Genomic DNA, 23,714 nt, shown 5'->3' on the forward strand with positions numbered 1-23,714 from the left:
AAAAAAACGAAGTCCAGATGACATGATTCAACCTTTTTTGTTGTTATATACCTGGATGACTGAGAAAACAAACTTTGTGTTTTTGAAACCATTAGTGAAAAGGCCAGACTTCAGGGGTATCTGAGGCAGGCTTGAAACACAAGAGTCAGGGTGGCTTCTGGGTAATACCAGATGGCTAGGCCTCAGACTGACGAAGCCTCTTGGATGAGGGGCGAAACGTTTCTTTTTAACAAAAAAACGAAGTCCAGATGACATGATTCAACCTTTTTTGTTATTTATTATGTAATTACTTGCAAACCATGTCTAATGTGGGAACAATGTTATGGATTTAATGTTGTTTTAGGATTCTTATTGACATTTGTATTTGTTTTAATCTTTTTTTTGCAATGATAATGAATATACAGTACAATGTACAAAAATACTGTGATGTAAGAAATTTTAACTAGTTTACAGATGGAACAAACCTTCATTATAGCATCTGGAAGACCTGCAGTCATCCTGGAGAGCAAATGTTTCACAGCCAGGGTCTTCTGCATCAGAACTTCAAGTGTGGGCAGTAAAGTCCCATAAGGACAGTCACCTTGTAAAATGTCCAGAGCTGCAGTCAGGGGCTTCACGATGGTGCAGGACTCATGCAGGAACGGGTACTCTCGGTCTATGAAGCACTTAACTCCCAGCTTGTTGCGTAGAGTATTCAGCTCAGTGCAGCCTTCAGATTTCTCTCCATCTCTGCAGACTCCTTCTGCAGATACGCAGGAAAAGCTCCTCTGTGAGGCAGCTCAGCATTTACAGGGGTGGGGATTCAGTTTATTACGGCACAAAACTGAAGGCGGGTCAACCGTGTTGAAGAGCAGCATTTCTTCTACTACAAACCGTGCAACCATCTTTTTATATCTCCCCTATTTACTGGTTTTGCATCGAAGTCAAGTTTTTTGTTGTTTGGTGGAGGGGGACCTCCTGTCCCGGCTCTCTGCTCCAAACCACCTGGCAGGGCTTGCTCCATCAGTTACTGTCCGTGCTGCAACTCCAAATGTTTCTTCAGATTTGATGTGGTGTTTTTGAAACCAGACATCACTTTCTCTCCAGCACAGAGGGAACAACGAACCTTCATATTGTCATCCTTCGCTGGCAGAAACTCAAACTACTTCCTGTATTTCCAGCTACAAAATACGCGGACTGACAACACCAAAATTTGGGTGGGAAAGGTGAAACACTCACACCTGCCTCCACCCTCATTTGCCCCACTCTGGGCCCATGAGCAAGGCCCTTAACCCCCACCATCTGCTCCCCTGGGCCCCCTAGACAGCAGATCTCTGCTCCACACAGAGGCTGTGGTAGCTCAGTGTCTGTGGTTGAGTCAGGAAGAACATCCGGTGTAAAAATAATCACCAAGTCTTGGTGTGAGTTAGTTTGCTGTGGTGACACCTGAAGCAGGGAGCAGCTGAAAGAAGAAATAAAAACTGGTTATAAAGTTTTATTTATTATTAAATCTGTATAAACGTGTGTTTAACATTTTATTATCGATCTTGCTTTACATTATTTATACCTGCACACAGCCCCTTTATAAGCCTTGAGTTGTTGCCATGGTTACCTCTTCAGACGGTCAGGTTCTCGTGGTGTGTGTTGGAATGTCTCTCAGTGTCTGTTCTTTTCTGGTGTAGAGCTGCACGTTCTGCAAAAAACATGCTCTATCTTTATATCAGACACTGTGTCGGTGCAGAAACTGATCAGATAAAAGAAGGGGCTCCTCTTTTTATCCCTTTTTTTCCAAATTGTTGTTTTAGTAAACTGGGCCTGCTGAGAAATCTGACAGAGGAGCCAGAACTGGTTCAGAAGAATTAAAAGCTGCTAATGTGACACTGACAAACGCGTAAAAGCCAAAGTGTTTTATGAACATTATGCACAGAATATTTTAGAAAAAGTCGAACAATTTGTTTTTTCAAGTTTCCATCCATCCATCCATCCATCCATCCATTATCTTCCTCTTGTTCTGAAGGTGGGTCATGGGGGCAGCATCTTGAGCATGGAGGTCCAGACATCTCTTTCCACAGACACCTCTTCCAGCTCTTCTGGGAGGACTCCAAGTTGTTCCCAGATCAACCGAGAGACAAAGTCTCTCCAGTGTCCGGGGTCATGAACATGCCCGAAGCACCTCCCTAGTGCGGTGCCCAGGGAGCATCCTTAACAGACGACCAAACCACCTCAACTGGCTCCTCTCAATGTGGAGGAGCAGCAGTTCTACTGATAACTGAACTTCTCACCCTGTCTCTAAGGGAGAGTCCAACTACCCTGCAGAGGAAACTCATTTCAACCTTCTGTATCCATGATCTCATTCTTTTGGTCACTACCCAGAGTTCATGACCATAGTTGAGGGTAGGAACATAGACCGACCAGTAAACAGAGAGCTTTGTCTTACAGCTCAGCTCTGTCTTCACCACAACGGACCGGCACAGAGTCCATAATACTGCAGATACTCCACCAACCCGTCTGTCAGTCTCATGCTCCATTCTTCCCTCACTCATAAGCAAAACCCTGAGATACTTGAACTCCTCCACTTGAGGCAGAACCTCACCCTCAACCCGAAGAGAGTAATCCACACTTTTCCAACTGAGGACCATGGCCTCAGATCTGGAGGTGCTGATTCTCATCCCAGCCACTTCACATTCAGCTGTGAACCGCTCCAGTGAGAGCTGAAGATCAGGCATGATGACGCCAACAGGACCACATCATCTGCAAAGAGCAGAGATGGAATCCATCCATCATCCATCCATCCATCCATCCTTCATCCATCCATCATCCATCCATCATCCATCCAGCCAACAGGACCACATCATCTGCAAAGAGCAGAGATGGAATCCTGAGGCCACTGAACTGGACTCCCTCTGCTTCCTGGTGGCGCTTTATAAGCTTTTGTCCTATAAGCTCAATTTAAGCTATATTATTATTAATATTTATTTCAAATATTAAAACCATTTTGTTGCTGTCCTTCCTTCTCGTTGAAAACATGACTCATAAAACCATTAATTAAATTATATGTCTGCATTATCGCTTCTTTTGGTGATGCTAAAAGGTTGCCTGTGGTCATTCTTGACTCATTTTCTGATGCATTCAGTGATGAATCATTTTTTGTTTCCAGGCTGAGAGCCAAGAAAACTCTTCACTTCAGTTTGCTGCAGACACAACACTTTCTTTTTCTCTGATTGTAAATGAGGAGCGTGAACTGTGAAATGTTTGCACAAATGTTGCAAAACAAACTAATTGAACTCTAGTTTTAGACACCAGGTGAACGTGAGTGATGGTTTATTCCAGGGCGATGCAGGTTACTAAAAAAAAAAAAACCAATATTCTGTTGAGCTCAGCAGTGAAATATTCTGAACCATGGACATTGTGAGTTTACTTAAAAAGTCTGAAGTAGATTTACTTTTGATTTTTATATTAGACAAACTGGAAGTTCATGCTTAGTAAAAATGTTGAATGGCACACAAGAGTATAATTTTTCAGCTGGACCATAATAATAAACCAGTAATAAAATGTGTTTTTTTTTCCCTCCACCTTCTCCATCTTTGCCTTTGCAGAGCATGCAGGCGGCGCGATGCCCGACAGACGAGCTGTCGCTGACAAACTGTGCTGTCGTGAACGAGAAAGATCTGCAGTCAGGACAGTAAGTTGCCATTGTTGCTGTTTGTCAGCACCAGCACCCCATCTGTACAAGACGTCATCAAACAGGACAACCACTCACTGCCAGCAGCTGTAACGTCTCTATGAAGTTTGATTCTCTGGCCACTTCTTACACATTTATACATCAAAACACATGCATTTAGTCAGTTTACATTATTATAAATCAAAGGTGGGGGGAGTGGTGGTGCAGAGGTTAGAGAAGGTGGGCCTGAGATCGGAAAGTCGCTGTTCAACTCCCCAGACCAACAACATGAAAATGTGGATGGGAAACATCCTCCACCCTCATTTACCCCACTCTGGGCCCTTGAGCAAGGCCCTTAACCCCCACCATCTGCTCCCATGGGTGCCCTAGATGGCAGCTCTCTGCTCCACACAGAGGGCTGTGGTAGCTCAATGGTCTGAAGAGCATCCTGCATAAAAATAATCACCAAGTCTTCGTGCGAGTTAGTTCACTGTGGTGACCCTTGAAGAAGGGAGAGGCCGACAAAAGTATAAATTCTAAATATACGTCCCAAATCACTATTGGGCCTTAAAGAAGAATGCTGATGCTGGAATTGTAGATCGTATTTGCACTTTTTTTATTTTTCTAGTTTGTGCAGTGGCTAAAAACATTTGTTATGCTGCCAATGTCTGTCCTTCACCTGCTGTCATTGTCAGCTCTAAACAAATGCCTGAACATGTAGTAAAGAGGATATTTGACCTGCAGACATGTGACGGTGAAGACCACGCCAAACCACAAGTATGTGTTTACTGTCAAGACCCATCACACTGTAGCTGCTGGAACCATCGCCTTCAGCCTGCCACAGGTACATCTGGCACACGCAAACACACACACATGTACACATTGGTGGACATATCTTTACTTTTCTTTTTATTTCTCTCGTTTAGAGAAAATGGGCTGGCCTTTCCATTGGCCAGGAGGTTGAAGGTAAAAGTTCTTCTATTTGACATTTACACTGCAAACAATGACTGTGTTTGACTGTTCATAATGTTTAGTTACCACCTCAGGCTATAGGTCCAACTCATTTCTTAGAGTTACTTTTTTCCTACCTCTTAGCCTTAAATAAGAAGCAATAAGTAGTCATTAAAGTGCTTCACAGCGCTATAGGATGGTCCTTCCAAAAGTCCTCTTCAGTAATCATATGAGACATTAATTTGCTTGTGTATCTTTTGTAAAAGTATTTACCAAGATGGTAACATGGTTACAATGTTTATGTTTCAACTATTGTTAGGGAAAACTGACTTTTATACGTTATGATACACCAGACAAGACATTACAATGGTGCTTCCCTTACCGTTATCCAAGGAGGGCGCCCCGCCCTGACAACAGAACCAAGAGCCCCGCCTACTGAAATTGTCCTTCACCCACAACTCCCCCCACATGTCAACAACTGCTGGCACTGATGTAGTGCTACACTAGCAACGTGCTAACCCTACCCCCTCACCCCCCATCGACAAAAGTCCACAAAGACATGAGCGCCATGCCAGTGGAATTGACTTAGGGGAAACACTGAATGGTTATGACTTTAACACATTTTGATGGTGAAATCTATCCATCCATGCATCTACTTTACTCAGTTGTTATTTACAATTTAAAGTTGCCCGTTAAGCTAACATACTGTGGGAGGAATCCAGGGAGGGCATGAATACTTCCTGTAGAAAGGCTCCAAGCCATGGCTGAACTCACCACCTTCTTGCCGTGAGGCAACAGTGCTAACCAACAATATCACTGAACAGCTCAGGGAACATACATTGTTTGATTAAAAAAATTGATTTGTTTTGTATTTTATGTTTTTTACAAACAAATGAAAATGGTATGGAATGTAATATGATACTTTACTATTTATCATCTTGTAGTGATGGGAATGGCAGTTCTTTTGAGTGTACTGAATCCCTAGAATCAGTTCATTAAAAGGATTTGTTCAAAAGATTCATTCACTGAATCCTTCAGTTCATGCAGTTTATTTGTGTAGTACATGGGTGAGTGGCACACCATCATTTCCAGCACAGTCCCCAACAATTTCAGGGCTCTGGAAAATGACTGGTCCACAGATCCATGGCAGACAATCTCAATGGAGTAGAATACGTAATAATAAGAGTGGATGGTGTCTGGTACTGTCTTCAGTATTTGGTTATAACACCAGCAATAATGGACTTTTTCCAGGATAATTGAGCAGCCGCTCAATGTACACTCTGAGGATCTTCTTTCATAGCACAGCAGAAACACCAGACCTTAGTCTAGACCCCAGGAGAAAAACTTGATTGTGCTGGGGAGGGAATCATAGATGAACTGTATTGGGAATTTGATGCAGTGCGTCAGCTTTTCAAAACTGTGATCAGGACTACTAATCTATAACCTACTCCAGTGAATTCCACACCACCCGTTGCTGCATTTCTGTATGGGCCTTGAAAATACATTTGTGAGAAGTGTACCTACAAGCACATACCCTCATACACTCAATGTGCACCCCCACAAGTATTATATCAAAATGACCGGCTCAGTACAGTGATATGTGCTATTACATTTATTGGCATTTCAAGTTAACATGAGTAATTAGGAATTCTGGATAACCTGGAATTCAAGTTAGGCTAAATTGTCTCTAGGTGTGAGTGAGAGAGTGAATGGTTGTTTGTCTCCTTTGTCTCTATGTGTCCCTTTGATGAACTGGAGACCTGTCTAGGGTGTCCCCCGCCTCTTGCACAATGACTGCTGGATATGGGCACCACTGACCCCCGTGATCTGAAAAGGAAGAAGTGGATAAAGATGATGGATGGATAGATTGGGTTATCATGGCAACATAATTTGCAAACAAATAAGCCATTTTTCTCATTGAAAAATCCTGACAGAACTCTTCACAGCTTCTAACTGCCACAGCTCATGAACATCTTGCTGGATTTTTTTTTTAAACTCCCCAAAGTAGTCATCAGCTGTATCTCTAGAACCGATAAACCTATGGAGGCTCCATAAAAAAGTCAATTAGTAAAATTCTCTAAGGAATTTTCCTGACATCAGCTGGTCAGTGATTTCACCTCATCTCTGTAGACACTCTCATTGTTGTTGGTGATAAGGCCCAAAATGGTGGTGTCATCAGCATACTTGAGGATGATGTTAGACCTATGCTTGGAGGTACACTCATGTAAATAAAGGGTACAAGAGTGGACTAAGGACACAGCCTTGAAGTGTACCGGTGCTGAGGACTAGTGTGGAGGAGAGGTGACTGCCAATTTTCACTGCCTGTGGTTTGTTGGTGAGGAAGTCCAGTATCCAGCAGTAGATGGACTTCTCCAGGCCCTGTGTGGTGAGCTTGGAAACCAGCTTGGAGGGGATTATATTATGATATTGAATGCTGAGCTGTAGTCAATGAAGAGCATTCTCACATAGGTGTTTACCTTCTCCAGATGGTTGAGAGAGGTGCTTAAAGCTAGTTGTGCTTTTTGTGTGTTTTATATGTAGATATATGTGGTAACCTGGTTGCATAAGTTTAGTCTTTGTTAAAACTAAACTGATTTTGTACAAAGTGTTTAATAGATTGTGTGTGTAAAATTTACATTCTTACATATTGACTTTCATTGTGAGTTCTTACCCTGTGTCGCTCTGTGGAATGAAAACATCTACTGCAGTAACTATTTTAAGTTATTAGTAGCTTTTTTGTTTCTTTTTTGCCTTAATTTTGGTCGATAAGACAGAAATGCCTCACTAAATGCTTCAGGTAACACCATGAGCTTCACTACCTCCACCATTACAGGTATCTTGTTTGTTAGTTTGTCCGAGGTTCGCTCAACCTGTGTTACATTTCCTCATAGGCGAAGCGATCTTATACTCTTCATGTATATTTGATAATGTTCTCATAGAAACAATTCCTGAATGTTGTTCATACTGTGTTAATGCTACATGTTTGTCTCTTGACCCTACAACTGGGTAAGGCTACAGTAGACCTAGCCCATTACTGGAGTTTTAATTAGGTATTTTAAGCTGCTAATAAACATGATGGATGATGATCATATTGCTTTATGTTAGGCCATTGGTAAGAAGGAGTGATTACTGTTATTGTTTCATATTGGCTAGTGATTTTTCTTCCTAAAAGTTAACTTAGGCTACACTACGGTATGTTTCTTAGACTGTGACTAGGGTACATGAGAAAAGTGGAGTGTACTCTATTCACACAAGGAGAGCTGTTGGTCAGGCTACTTCTTGTTGTGCCATTAACTCTATAATAGATATTGAATCAAGTGTTACTTACAGTATGTAGGCAAAACTAAATGTTAAACAGCCCATTAAAATTCACCAGAATGCAGGAAATGGCATCTACTTTATTCAAAATTTTCTGGGGGAGGACCCCCAGCCAGTGTGCTCACCTCCCCCAAAGTACAAGCTTCTGACTCCAATTCTGACATTGTTCAAGCCAAGAGCCATTGTCAGCACTGGGGGCTAAAAGCGCCCCCAAAGGGCAGATTCTAGAATTGCCCCTGATGTAAGCTTATAATTACATGATTTCAATAATAATAGGTCGTGATCTAAAGTGGGCCACTCTGAGGCTGAAACTCCAGGGCTGAAAATGAGTCCCACTCCAGCCCTGTTTGGAGCCGTTTTGGTTCAAGATGGCTGCCACAGCTACATTAGAAAATACAAAATTGACTATAACTCAGACATTCTTTGAGATATTGAGCTGAAATTTGGTTTGATTGTAGCTGAGAGCAAGTTGTTATACATAGGCCTGTCACAATAACAAATTTTGCTGGGCGATTAATTGTCTCAGAAATTATTGCAATAAATGATATATTGTTTGAAATTTGACAATAATTAGTCATTATTGTCAAATTTAAGAAGAAATGTTGGTTAATTTGTTTAGAGTGTAGTTCCTTTTTTGACCACCCGATGACAGTATAAGAATGTTTGAATCAAAGGATGGATAGTGAGGGAGCGAGCAGCATGTCTCTTTAAGAAATATGGGAGGGAGGCCCCTTGATGTGACATGGGCGGTCTCTCCTTCCTTTTTGTCGGATCTCAAAATGATGAATGCTCGGTGTGGTTTGAGCTCTTTAGCATAGCATTTTTCACATAACGCTTTTAATTAAAAAAAAAAATCTATAAACAAGTTCTCAGCTTCTTTTTGCAGAGAAAAACAACTTTTTACACAAAGGCACGGGTTTCAACCCTGAATTTTGGAGCTTCGACAAGACAGAGTTTTTTTTTCCTCAGGTCAGCCTGTTAGCTTACATAGCTCGTAGCTTAGCTTTTCAGCTTAGCTGCTTTTAACCGTCCAAAAACACAATTTTGGACGGTTAAAACAAATTTTATGAGAAAAGAGAAAGGGAGGGGATCAGTGAAGCACACCAGAGTTGAGCCGTGTCTTCAGTAGAACGAGAGAGACACACGAAGAAACGATAAAGCCGATAAATGAAAACGAGGTTGATCATTTTCATTTATCATGAGATTAATTGATTTATTGTTTATCACGACAAATCTAGTTATACATTCCTAATGTAAATCAAGAATGCAAGATGGCCACCATCTACAATGTGTAGATGAACAGATGCTGGGATATATTCATCATTTAACGCGGGTTCCTCATTTTTCTGGACTGAATAAAACGTGCATTGAATTTAAGGAAATGCAAACGTGAGACGTCATTTAGATTTGACCCATCAAAATGAATGCGGTCATTTATTTACAGAATCAAATTTAACATCAAACATGTACATTAATTTGGCAAATTATGAAAATAACAACAAAGCAATCAATCAGGAAAAATCATACGGCCATGATTTTTCCGTTGCTGCACCACAGACATTTATAAAACTGTACAACTATGATCTTTTACCCACACGGATGTGAATAAGCACTTTACACAGACATTTCTAAATATCTGGGAGAATTTCTACTTGATAGAAAGTTAAAGATGAAAGAAGTTAAAGGGAGTAAGATTGAATGGGAGGGGAGGAATGTTCACCAGAACCGACACTCTCCATCAGAAGCCCAGCTCTCCTTCGGTACGCTTGGTAGGAAACTTGATCCATTACCTTTCTGAAGATTTATCAGCAGATATGGAATTCCGTTAACGCTACCTGTCCAGCGTCTCCTGATGGTGGCTGTAGCTCGTCAGAAGTAGTGGCTAGTGAAAGTTATAATCCCATGGAACTCGGAAGAGCCTTTTGTCATGTCAAGATCATCCCGTCTCCGACAGAACTCGAACAGAACCAGCAGAAAACTCTCCAGCACTCCAGCAACTTCAGAACTCCAGAACTCTAGAAGTCTGACAACTCTCCAACTCTGTGTAGACCAGGAAGTACTGACATTTTAAAGACTCTTTCCCGGTTCACTTTTTGGGATTTTTCATTGGTCAGAAACGACCAGACGGGGTGGGTTTTGTGACGTAAGAGGTTAGAGACAGCGAGAATTGTTATGAGACAGCTCAGAAATGTTCTCACAGACCGAGAGGGTTTTGTTTTGGCGTGTTTCAGGAAACAGGTGCAAAACATCTCTACTTACGTCTGAGAGGATTCTAAAACATGACAGTTTTAACATAACAACTTGTTTTTCGTTTGACTGTAACCTTGTAAACGCACACACTTGCTCATTCAAAAGCAGAAATCAGAAAAATGCATAATTACTCTGCAACAGCTTTTAACATGAGAATAAAAATCATTACTCAGTTAATAAAATTGATTAGTTCACTGCAACATCTAAAATGGTTTGAACTAAGACACTTTGATTATCAACATTTGTAAGATAGTAATGATAATAAAAAGAGAGTGTTCTTTTCACTTGAATCTTCAAGAAAGAAAGTCTCAGGATGGGTGAACCTGTATTTATGGATTCAAATACATGAAATGACAGCTTCTGTCCCACAAGGTTCTTAAGGTCAAGAGTTTTGACCTTAGACTTAGTTTCGACGTAGGCCTAGTCCACTACAAATGTGCTAATCTAGATGGTGTTGTGGTCTATACTACAACGCAGCTTTATACTACAACACAGATATTTTAAAAGATATAGCGTGATATTAGGTATGGTACCTGACAACAATTCACAACACATTCTGAATTCAAGTCTAAACATGCAAGATGGCTACCAAAGCTTAAAAAATAAATGATTAATACTCACTGATTTTTATTTTTTCCTTATTGAGCTGAAATTTGGTGTGGTGGTAGCTGAGAGCAAACCACAGCACAAAGTACTGCCAAATCATTTTTTTTAATGGTTGCAATGTGCCAGTCCCTGTCAAAGTTTCTCCAGGAACTTTCTAGTTATTTTACTGTTGTTTTCTCATCTTTTATTTTATTTTAATTGATGGTCATTGTGAAAACATGTTGATGTGACATATAATTGTTTGTCTGTCAAATCAGTGGCCAACTACAACTTTGACAAGTCCAAGCAGTGCATCGGCGCCATGACAATCGAAATTGACTTCCTGCAAAAGAAGAGCACCGACTCCTCTCCGTACGACTCGGACAAGATGGCGTCTGAGTTCATCCAGCAGTTCAACAACCAGGCCTTCTCTGTCACCCAGCAGGTTGATACTCGCCAGCCTCCAAGCATCAAACCTCAGACAGAAACACTTGGTTTCATGATGTTGCAGTTCGTTTTGAATCCACTCTCTTGTCGCTGTCGTTCAGTTGGTGTTCAGTTTCTGCGACAAGCTGTTTGGTTTGGTGGTGAAGGACGTTGAGGCCATGGACGCCAGCATCCTCAAAGGTGATCCAGCTTCTGGAAAGAAACAGCAAAAGGTACCTGTTCCTCTAGAGAGACTAAACATCCAAACCACAACAGGAAAAGGTGATGGACGTTAGGTTGTGTTGATGTGATCCAGTTTTTTTTTAACTTTCAGCTTTCTGTTGGCGAGAAAAGGAGAAAACTAGAATCTGTGTATTGTGACGCTGGAAGTGTCTGATTCTGATGAATTTTTGATCGAAGCCTCATCGTGATGCAGTTCTGCCGCCTGAGAGAGTTCCCTGATTGTTCTGAGCAACAACATTAGTTCTCAGTAATTAAACTCCAGAGAGTGAGCTGGAAACATTAAAATACAACACAAATCATTACAGTCGAGTCATGGTGGGTGTGTGTGTGTGTGTGTGTGTGTGTGTGTGTGTTTTCTAAATAGTTATTACAATTTCACAATAATAAAACGGAAGTGATTTATTACGCATAGTACACAACATTTATTTGTTAACACATCTTTAAATCAATTATAATATTTTTTCATAAATAATATTACAAAATTGACCCTGTGATGAACTGGAGACCTGTCCAGGTTGTCCCACCACTCGCACAGTGATTGCTGGATATGGGCACCAGTGACCCAAAAAGGAAAAAGCGGGTAAAGATAATGGATGGATGGATGGATGGATGGATGGATGGATGGATGGATGGATGGAATATTACAAAATAAAAATTGTTTGAAACCATACATTTGACTTTGAGACACTGAATTTTGTTTTGATTTTTTTGTATACTGTATACAGTATATTTATATGTACAGTATATATACACCATATATATATACACATAAAGTGTCTATATACTGTACATACGTATGTAAGGGTTACACAGTTCCTGTGGTTTTCAGGAGATTCATATGCTAAGAATAATCTTTCTCAGTATTTTGAGATCTTTAAAGTTGATCTTCTCACGTCTCAGTGACATGACGTTCATGCTTCATCATTTTGTGAAAATGTTTTATACAGATTTTTATAAAAACAGTGAAATATTCATTTAAAAACTCTGGAGTAAAGAAAACCAAGACTTGGATTACAATTTTGGACTTGACGCTTTTCTGCCCATTTTTTAATCTGTTTTTAAAAAGTATTTATTTATGTTTTGACAGATTGACGTTGGTCTGATGGTGGGAAACAGCCAGGTGATCTTTGAAAAGGCGGAGAATTCCTCTCTCACATTAGTCGGTACGCTTGTTTTGTCCTTTATCAGACACCTGAACTTTCTACAAGAAATTCCTGTAATTTATTTTAACTGTCTTGTTTAAAGAGTTTCAATAGTTCAGTTATCAACACTGGCTTCAATATAACCAACATGTCATCTCTTAGTGTGCTCATGTCCATTTGTCCCACAGGATGGCAGCAGAAACAGATTTCTACACATTTCTATGAATTTGACACATTTATGAAAACCTGAAAGACAAACTTAGATTTTAAACTTTCCATTCACCAAATTACTTCATTCTCTTTGGCTTTTAAAAACTCATCAGATATGAACACAAACAAAATAACTTCTTTTTTTACAACACTTTTTTAATTTAAACAGGAAAGGCAAAGACCAAGGAGGCCCGGCAGACAATCATCAACCCAGACTGGAACTTTGAGAAAATGGGAATTGGAGGTCTGGACAAGGAGTTCTCCGACATTTTCCGCAGAGCCTTTGCTTCTCGAGTTTTCCCTCCAGACATTGTGGAGCAGATGGGTGAGAAATGTCATCATCTGTTCACTTTTTATGGCTTTTTGCCCACATTAGTGTCATACCAACATATCAGACTACAGAGTGAACACGATCAGTTGTCAGGTGGCCACTCAGTAAAAAACTGAAAAGCAAAGATTTTCAGTAGACAATTAATTTATTATTAACCTTTATTTAGTCCGGCCAGTCCCACTGAGCCAGACAAGGCCTGGGCCTGCAGGCAAACTGTGGCAGGAAACCACAGAAAACCTAACAACACAAGGAGATCATGCAAACTCCACACAGAAAGACCCCACGTCAAAACGTAGGATTGAACCCAGGACCTTCTCGCTGTGAGGCAACGGTGCTAACCACTATGCCATCACGCTGCCCAACCACTGGAGCCAGATGAGGAGAAAACAGGCTGAGACATGAAAGACAAGGGTTAGTATTAGCATCACTAAGAAGAAAACATAAATTTAGGAAAACAAATTTATTTTAATTCGGAGCTTGTAGTTTCTGAGTTTAAAATAAAGTTGCCATTTTCAAATTTGAAGGAGACTTTATCGTCATTTGCATCACATGCGGTACATGAGGTGGAATGAAATTGTGTACTCAAATTCCCAGTTACACTCAAAAAAGCAATATATATAAAGTATAAATAGAAAAATAAAGAGAATACAAGGAGCTAAGATATACACTAAACAATAATATAATATAATATAATATAATATAATATAATATAATATAATATAATATAATATAATATAATACGATGTATTAAACAACAGCCTGAACATGAGTCTGTTGTGAGCAGATGGGTAAGAAATCAGCAGCACAGATAAAGTCACATAAGTAAAGTGGCATTGCAGTGATTATTCTGGTTAGAGATTCACGAGTCTAACAGCCTCAGGGTAGAAGCTGTTCCTCAGTCTAGTGGTTCTACACTTAATGCTCCTCAACCTCCTTCCTGAGGGGATCAGGGCATAAAGTGTGTGCTGGGTGAGTGGGGTCCTTCATGATGCAGGTGGCTCTCTCCCTGCATCTGCAGGTGTAGATGTCTGTGATGGTGGGGAGACTGACTCCAACATCTTCTGTGCAGCCTTCACCACTCTCTGTAAAGCTTTTCTTTCTGCAGCTGTGCAGCCTCCATGCCACATGTTGATGCTGGAGCACAGGATGCTCTCCACTGCACACCTGTAGAAGGAGGTGAGGACTGAGCTTCCAGACCAGCTCTTCTCAGCCGCCTGAGGAAGTAGAGTCTCTGATGAGTTTTCTTGATCAGGCTGGTGGTGTTGTTGCTCCAGCTGAGGTTGTTGTTCAGGTGCACACCCAAGTACTTGTAGCTGGAGACCACTTCCACTGCAGATCCTCTTATGTTCAGGGGGGTGTAGGTGTTTTTGTTCCTTCTGAAGTCCACAATCATCTCCTTTGTCTTCTTCACATTGATGTGAAGGTTATTCTCTTTGCACCAGCTCTCCAGGTGTTCCACCTTTGTCTGTAGCTGGACTCATCATTGTTTGTGATGCATCCCACCACCGCTGTATCATCTGCAAACTTTACAATGTGACAGCCTGGATGGGTAGCTGCACAGTCATACGTGAGCAGAGTAAACAGGAGGGGGCTCAACACACATCCCTGAGGATGACGGTCTCAGACTGTTGTTTGTGCTTATAACTCCTGTAGACACATGAGGGAGTTTAGTCATCGCAACAATTTTATGTGAAGGGAATGTGCCCCCCCCCCATACACACACACACATATTAAAAAAAATATTAATTTGGACATCCCCCCCACACACACACACATTTACCATGAAAGATTAGTTCACCCAGTTTGTTTCTATTCCTTTATGAATCCCATTACACTTGACTAATAGGAGAATACTCAAAACATTTAAAGTCCACTCCGGGTTTTCCTGGTCACCAACAACAACTCACCATGCAGTGTTTCCTCTGGGGTCACTTGCTTTGGCAGGGCGCTCGTCTCGGGGGTGGGGTGGGGGGTGGGGTGGGGGTGGGGGGGGGTGGTGGTATTCTGTTGATGAGTCAGGGGGAGAAATTGGACACACCTCTGTGTTTCATGCTAGCTTAGCGCTACATTAATGCCGACATTTGTTGACTGGGGTGGTGGGGGGTGTTGGCCAGGCTACTCTAAAATATTTATTGAATCAAGTGTTTACTTATGTAGGTAAACATAGATGTTTAGCATCCCATTAAAATACACCAGAACGGAGGAACTGGCATCTACTTTATTCAAAATTTTCTGTGGGAGGACACCCAGAGCCCCCCCACCAGTGTGTCTCCCCCACATTACAAATGCTTCTGACACCAGTGCCTTGGAACAGCTGCAGGAATAGGTTGGGTTCTTTGTACCTCAGGGCTCATGGTGGCCCAATCATCAATGTCCCAGGAGTTAAAATCACCCGGAGGTGATTTTCTCAGATGGAGGGAATCGTGAAATGGATTCTCACAGATGAAGATGGAGACAGATTCTGTCTGGTTTGCACCATAGTAGCTTGAGCAGCTACAAAAACAACAAAGTTCATCTGAATTATTTATCAAAAAGGCGTCATAAATATATACTTTGTAAAAAGATCTGTTCATTAAACAGTTCAGTCACCAAAAAAAAATTAAGCCCCATAAAGTTAAGATGAAGAAACTTTTCCTCTCTTGGCTGTCAGAGAAAGAAGCTGTCTGATGCTGCCTGTTTTGTTTTTTAAACAGGAAAGAGATGCAAGAGACACCAAGGAGATTTATACAGACTGTTTTATACGGACTTAAACCCCGTAGGGTCGTCTTTAGATTAACTGACCAAAGAAAGAAAAGGCACATTTCTCTGATGCACATCAGAACAAAGATTACTGATGTTTTAATTTAAGTACAGAAATGTTGGCATTTTTTAAACTAACCTTCTTAACCCAAAGATGACCAAACGTTGTCTGTACTTTTAAGACAAAACAAATCTACCTTTGTAAAGACTTTGTAAAGACTTTGTAAAGACTTTGTAAAGATTTTGAAAAACCGCGATAGAGTGAATCTGCGATAAATGAGCCACAAAGTAGCGAGGGACTACTGTAGTTGGGAAAGCTAAAATTAGCATAAACAGCTAAATAGTAGCTGAAAAAGCAGAAAAGAAAAACTGCATTTCCTGTGAATATGTGTGAATGCTTATTGTTGAAGACCTTGCTGAAAAGCAGCTGAAATTAGCTAAAAACTTGCAGAAATAAGCTGAAACGAAAATAGCAGAAAGAAGTTAATTAGACTTGAAGTAGCCGAAATTACCACAAAAAAATGGAATTATCTGAAAACAGCTAAAACTAGCCTAAAATGCTAAAAAATAAATAAATAAAAAGTTAGTTGAAAATGTAGAACAAGTCTAAATAAACAGAAATAACACGTTTGCCCAATTTGGCTGAAAGAAGCAAAATGAGCACAAAAAGTGGAAACTATCTGAAAAAAGCAGAAATTAGTAAGAGAGAAAAAAAACAGCTGAAAAGTAGCTAAAAAGGCAGAAAGAAGCTTAAATTGCCAGAAATAGTAAATGGACTGTACTTATAAAGCACCTTTCTATCTTATTGAGATACTCAAAGCTCTTTACACTACAATCTGTGTCAATCATTCTAAAGAGACTAATCAGAGCTTTAGATCACATTCATACACTGATGGGACACATCGGAGTCAATGAGGGGTTCAGTGTCTTGCCCAGGGACACTTTGACATGTGACTGCTGGTGGATTCGAACCCCCAACTCTTGCATTTCAGGACGACTGCTCTAACCACTCAGCCACAGCCGCCCCGGGAAAGTAGAGAGAACCCCAGTTAAGCTGAAAAAATTTAAATGAGTAGAAAAACATGGAATTAGCTACAAAAAGGGGGTAAAATTAGCATAAAACAGCTAGAAGCTGAAATAGCAGAAAAAGCTGAAACTTGCAGAAATAAGCTGAAATAAGCATAACAATCTGAAATCAGCAGAGTTAGAAGAAGCACAAAAAAGTTGTAGTTAGCAGAAAGAATATGTAAGAAGCACAAAACAGCTGAAAAAACAGCTGAAAATAGCTGAACCAGAACAAAATGTGAAAGGAGCAGTAAAAGGTTGTAAACAGATCTAAAGATATGAAGGATGTAAAATGAGCTCAGTTCATTTTCCGTGAGAAAAAAATGGCAGAAAATGCTAAATATTTCAAAAAGCTAAAGTTGCAACAACATCAAAGGATTATCCAGAAACAGCTGAACATTTTGATTTATGATTTGCTGAAATAGCACAAAAACTGTGGGATGAGGATCGCACCAAGAAACGTATGGAATAAAAGTCAAGTCAACTTTATTTATAGAGCACATTTAAAACAAAACCTGTTATCAAAGTGCTTAACAACAACAATCAATGAGAGTAAAATTAAAGAGAAAAAAACCTATAAACTAATAATAATAAGTGCGAGGCCATTTAAGCATTTGAAGGTCAACAGAAGAATTTTAAAGACTATCCTCGTACGAACAGGGAGCCAGTGAAGGGAGGACAGAACTGGAGTAATATGTTCAGACCTACGAGTTCTGGTTAAAAGCTGAGCAGCAGCATTCTGGACGAGCTGAAGACGAGAAATGGAGGCCTGGCTGATCCCAGCATAGAGTGTATTGCAATAGTCCAATCGGGTCATGACAAAGGCGTGGACTAGTTTCTCAAGGTCGGGTCTGGTAAATACTGGCTTGAGCTTAGCTACCTGTCTGAGTTGGAAGAAGCTTTTCTGCAGAATAGAGTTGATTTGTTTGTCAAACTTGAAGTCAGAGTCTAAACCATCCCGATATTTTTACCAGACTGCTTCAGATATGGCTTAAGAGAGTCCAGTTTGACAGGATCAGAGGTGGCAGTTGAGCTAGGGCTAAAAACAATGACTTCAGTCTTGTCATTGTTAAAATTTAAGAAATTTGAAGCCATCCAGGCCTTAATGTCGTCCAGACATTTTAACAGCGGGTGAATGGAGCAAACACTTGCTGGTTTCACAGGCAGGTAGATCTGGCAGTCATCAGTATAGCAATGGAATGAAAGACCATGTTTCCTCAGGATGGACCCCAGTGGGAGCAAATAAAGTGAGAACAGAAGGGGTCCAAGAATCGAACCCTGTGGGACCCCACAAGAAAGAGGTAATGAGGCAGATACATTATTACCAACCTTGACACAGAAACTCCTGCCACTCAGGTATGAGCGGAACCATTCTAATGCAGCACCTGTGATCCCAACCCACTGTTCCAGCCGTGATATAAGGATACTGTGGTCAACAGTATCAAAAGCAGCAGTAAGGGCCAGGAGCACAAGTACCACAAATTGACCAGAATCGTTTGAGATCATAATGTCGTTACAAACCCTTACTAATGCTTCACCATGTTTCAGTTCTGTGGAGTTGCTTAAAACCAGGTTGAAAAGTCTCAAAGATTCTGTTCTCATTCAAAAACTTGTTTAATTGAATGAAAACTTTTTTCTCCAGGATTTTGGACAGGAAGGGAAGTTTTGAGATTGGTCTGAAATTTGAGCAAGTCGAAGGGTCAAGTCCAGGTTTCTTAATTAACGGATGAACTACTGCACGTTTGAAAACATCGGGAACCACACTTGTCACAATACTACTATTTATAATAGTAAGAACAGAGGGTCCAATCGTGGGTAGAACTTGTTTGAAAAACGACGCAGGAATGGGGTCAGTGGGGGAACCGGAGGGTTTCATCTGACCAACAACTTTGTTCAGAAATAGGAGTGAAATGGGTTCAAACTGTTTGAAGACAGCTGAGGAAGGGACAAAGACAGAGGGGTCAGTAGTGGACTGGGGGATGGATGACCTAATCAACTCTACCTTATCAGCAAAGTATCTGGTAAAGTTGTTGCAGATGTCAACAGAGGCCTCCATGCTGGCAGACCGAGGCACGTTTAAAATGGAATTTACGGTATTAGAACACGGGGATTATGACTGTTTGACTATAAAAATGGATCACAGAGTGAATGCTTCATAAACATTCTCTGTGTTCGGTGTTAGCCATCAAACACGTCTCAGAGTTCATTAAAGATACATTTTTAAGCTCAGATGCTGGAGGGAGAAAACAGGTGAAATGAACCATTATCAATTAAAACAAATATACATTTTGAAATCATAAAAGGACATCTTGTGCACATATTAAAAACTGAAGAATGAATTAATGAATGGATAAAAGACGAAACGTTTCAAGAAAGAACCCGTCCAGAGGACCTGGCTCAACCTTTCATTCATCTACCTGATTATTGAGCAGCATCAGGATATATTCCGTAAGATTTTTAAAACATGACACATTAACTCAATAAAGTAATCCTCGTTTTGATTCATCTAAATGCTCAGTGTCTGCGTGTCATCCTGCACCTTCTCTTGATAACACATTTGTTCTTGTTTAACTTTACCACGGCTGTAATGACCATATGAAAGTTTGATTGTGCTGTGTGTATTTTTTAAATAAAGTTAAAAGAAGACAAAGTTTGCTACAGTTTATTTTAGTACAGTTCATGAAAAGAAGAAGAGATAAAACCCTTGGCCAACTTTATATATATATATATATATATAATCATTTTGTCGTTCCAGTGTTTCCTCTTTTGGTTCATTCTTGTTTTTCCTCCTGACCTGCATCTCCACTGTCACAGTCTTCTTTCCTTCTGTCAGTTTTCATGTCTTCCTGTCGTTGTTCCAGGCTGTAAGCACGTGAAGGGCATCATGCTGTTCGGACCTCCAGGATGTGGTAAAACACTGATGGCCAGGCAGATTGGCAAGATGCTCAACGCTCGCGAGCCAAAGGTTGTCAATGGTCCCGAGATCCTCAACAAGTATGTGGGAGAGTCAGAAGCTAACATCCGCAAACTGTTCGCGGAGGCAGAGGAGGAGCAGAAGAGGGTAGGGCACCTTTCTGCCACGTGTGTTCAACGGGTCAAATACCAGGAGTAAATTTTATTTTATTTTTATTTTAGCTGGGAGCCAACAGTGGGCTCCACATCATCATCTTTGATGAGCTGGATGCCATCTGCAAGCAGAGAGGCACGGGCGCCAGCAGCACTGGTGTGCACGACACTGTGGTCAACCAGCTCCTGTCTAAGATCGACGGTGTGGAGCAGCTAAACAACATCCTGGTCATCGGTAAGGATAAAACCTGCGGGCCCAAATCACCTTGACTTTATATTTTACTCACTTTGACCATGAAGAATGAGCTGCAGATCTATAAACTGTCTGAGGTTTGTACCGAGTGCTGGATCCAGCATGTGTCAAGTTGAACAGAGGATCAACGTAGATGATCATTTTTGTTGTTGTAAATAACTCTTTGAGCAGGCTAATGTCAGAGGAATATCATCATCATCAACAACTTTATTTATAAAGCGCTTTAACAGCAGCCACAGCTGAAACAAAGTGCTGAACATCAGTAATAAATGAGATCAAAGAAAGCATAAAAATAAAGTTACAAAGCCAAGCACACAAAAATTTAAAAACTCAGTTGAAAACACAATAAAACGACGAGTTAGACAGATAAAATCTATAAAAATGAAGTAAAATCAAGTCTCAGTTGGGTTGAAGGCCGATGAATAGAAATGAGTTTTCAGACAGTTTTCAACATGGACAGTGAAGGAGCCTGTCGAACGTGTGAAGGCAGAGCGTTCCATAACTTCGGGGCACTAACAGAGAAGGTCCTGTCTACTCGGAGTTTCCTCCTACTCTTGGGAATGACCAGAAGCAGCTGGTCAGAGGACCTGAGTGACTGAGGGGGAGTTTAGTGGTGGAGAAGCTCTGTTAACTAAGACGAGGCAAGGCTGTTTACAACCTTAAAAACAAACTAAATAATTTCATAATGAACTCTAAAATACACGGGCAGCCAGTGGAGAGAAGCCAGGACAGGTGTGATGTGCTCTTTTTTACGTGTTCCTGTTAAAAGACGTGCAGCAGCATTTTGCACCAGCTGCAGACGTGTCAGTGAGGACTGGCTGACTCCGAGATCGAGAGAATTACAATAGTCCAGCCGTGATGAAATGAAAGCATGGATTACTGTTTCCAACTGTCACCTTGAAAGAATAGAATTTACCTTTGCTATTTTTCTTAAATGATAAAAACCAGACTTGACTGTCGAGTTTAAAATTACTGTCCATCTTAAAACCAAGGTTTGTAACTGTGGACTTTACGTACATTGTCAGGGGGTTTGGAGGGCTCGAACAAGCTCCACTAGGTCCAAAAACAAGCACCTCTGTCTTTTTTTCATTAAAATGCAGGAAGTTTAGGGCCATCCACACTTTAAGATCCTCGAAACACGATAAAGAGGTTTAAAGGACCAAGCATCAGCTCGCCTTAAAGGCACATAGATTTGGCAATGATCAGCGTAGCAGTGAAAGGAGATGCTGTGTTTTCTAAATATCGATCCTAGACGAAGTAGATATAAAGAAAAAAGCAAAGGCCCAAAAATTGAGCCCTGATGAACCCCTCGACAGAGGAGAAAAAAGGATTCACACCCTGCAATTTTTACAGAAAATATAATATACTTAAAGGTCTTAAATTGAAGAGCTAATGGCTAGTCAGAGTGGGGCCAAGACCAACATTTTATAATGATTCATATGAACACTATTGTATGAGGGGAGTGGTGGCACAGAGGCTAGAGAAAGTCACCGGTTCAACTCCCCATATCGACAACACAAAATGTGGCTGGGCATGATGATGACATGTTGTTTTTTTATGTTTATTTTTCAGACTAAATGTTATTCTGGCTCTGTATGTGGAATGACAATGTAAGGCTGTTTCAAGATGGCATCAACTCACTTCTTGACTCTTCTTGACCGTGTTCAGACTGTTAGCTCGTCAGCCAGGTCCACATTCATCTTAGTTCTTCCAAACTGCAGTCATAAGATAATAATACGTCATAACTTTTCAACAAAACCTCACTTAAAGAAAATTCAACTATCAGTATAAATACAGTTACATTTATGGCCTAAAGAAAGTTTTTAAATTGTAAATACCTTTTCTATGTCAGACATACCATCTTTGTAGGCTAAAGTCAGGTAGCAGTGGTGGCCAATAGCAGATGCTCTACTTTTTTTAATTTTTCATTTCACCTTTAATTAAACAGGTATAAACACTAAGAACAAATTCTTCTGTACAGAGCTGGTGGCAGCACCAACTGGTCCTTGTAGGGTCAAGGAAAGTAAGACAGAACCATGAAATATAGAAGTCTTTAACAAACAAGGAAACACAAATTACATTAACAGTTCGTTGTCAAAGTTCAACCACAGTACTAATCATGAAAACATTTGCAAGTATCTTTAAAAACGGCTTTTAAACTATTTTTAAAACTAGAAACTGAGACAAGTGAGGTCAGAGCCAAAGTTTGTTGAAGCAGGTTCCAGTCGGACGGAGCAGCAGAGACACACTTGCTCTTTAGAGTTCACCACAAATACTGAGAGGATCAGGTGTCCTACTTCCACACCGGTGCTAGTCGCAGTAGATTAGTTAAATATGGAGGTGAATGACTTGCAACGTTTTATAAATGATGATAAACTAATGAATTTCATGACGAGTAGAAGGACATTTAACCAGAGAGTAGAGGAGACAGTGATGTGTCCTATAAGGAACATCTGTAACAAAAGCAGTGGCAGAGTGATAAATTGTGTCCAGCTTACGAAGGACACCTTTACAAGCATGTCTGTAAATTATGTCTCCATAATCCAAAAGAGGTAGAATGATTTTTTTTTTTTTTCAACAATGGTGCATTTTGCAGCCAGTGTCAAGGAAGATTGATTTCTATATAGATAACCAAGTCTCACTTTGACCTTAGATTGTAAAACATTAACATAATGTGAAAAGGACAGAGCACCATCAATCCAAATTCCAAAGTATTTATAAACTGTTACCTCTTCTACAATGTCACCATTTACAGTTGTTAAGTCCACAAAGGTGGGTATGGTCCCTTCTCCATGACCGAACCATATCATTTTTGTTTTCTTGGCATTTAAGAACAAATTTAAGTCAGAAAAGGCCTGCTGGATTACAAGAAAACCACATGAAGGGACTTCACAACCTCATCCAGAGTAGAAGCAGAATCATATAAAACTGTGTCATCAGCATATAAATGAATGGAGGCCTCACCGACCTCACTTGGTAACCTTCAGCTTCTTTTAAAAACTTTGCGTAATGATACAGAGATGTTTGTTGCTCATCTTTTAGGGTTGTCATTCACTTTGTTTACCTCTGTTGTTATGTTGACAAATAATTTTATGTCTTTAGTGATGATCAGTTTGCCTCTGTGTCCTATGAACCACTGCATATTCTTCTCCCTCTTGAATTGTAGGCATGACCAACAGGCCCGACCTGATCGATGACGCCCTGATGAGGCCCGGCAGGTTTGAGGTGAAAATGGAAATCGGTGAGTTTTATTCTGCTATCTCTAGACACCTCTGCTGAGCTTCCATTTAGTCATTTATCTCTATCATGTCTCAGCCTGAGGATTCAGATGGGATCTAGTAGAAACTAGTTTCAGATGGACATGAGTAAATCAGTCACATCTCCAGATTTAAAAACTCAGTTGGATAAAAATCATATACAGTAGTCCCTGATTTAACTCAGAGGTTCTGTTCCCAACCCCCCGCGATAAGTGAAAAACTGCAGAGTAGGGATAGT

General features: G+C 40.5%; 1 protein-coding gene across 2 annotated transcripts in view; it reads left to right on the forward strand.

The window, feature by feature from the left end:
• nsfa (N-ethylmaleimide-sensitive factor a) overlaps positions 1-23,714 on the forward strand; it is a 64,662-nt gene that overhangs the window by 22,389 nt on the left and 18,559 nt on the right. For both annotated transcript variants that reach the window (XM_037688816.1, XM_037688817.1), the window contains exons 2-11: positions 3,576-3,661; positions 4,385-4,484; positions 4,567-4,606; positions 11,023-11,189; positions 11,293-11,403; positions 12,501-12,576; positions 12,935-13,090; positions 19,762-19,961; positions 20,036-20,201; positions 23,386-23,460. In XM_037688816.1, coding sequence (XP_037544744.1) covers positions 3,576-3,661; positions 4,385-4,484; positions 4,567-4,606; positions 11,023-11,189; positions 11,293-11,403; positions 12,501-12,576; positions 12,935-13,090; positions 19,762-19,961; positions 20,036-20,201; positions 23,386-23,460 — 1,177 coding nt within the window. The remainder of the gene's footprint in view (positions 1-3,575; positions 3,662-4,384; positions 4,485-4,566; positions 4,607-11,022; positions 11,190-11,292; positions 11,404-12,500; positions 12,577-12,934; positions 13,091-19,761; positions 19,962-20,035; positions 20,202-23,385; positions 23,461-23,714) is intronic.

The sequence above is a fragment of the Nematolebias whitei genome, chromosome 15 (genome assembly GCF_014905685.2).
Source record: "Nematolebias whitei isolate Nwh7 chromosome 15, NemWhi1, whole genome shotgun sequence".
Lineage (NCBI taxonomy): Eukaryota > Metazoa > Chordata > Actinopteri > Cyprinodontiformes > Rivulidae > Nematolebias > Nematolebias whitei.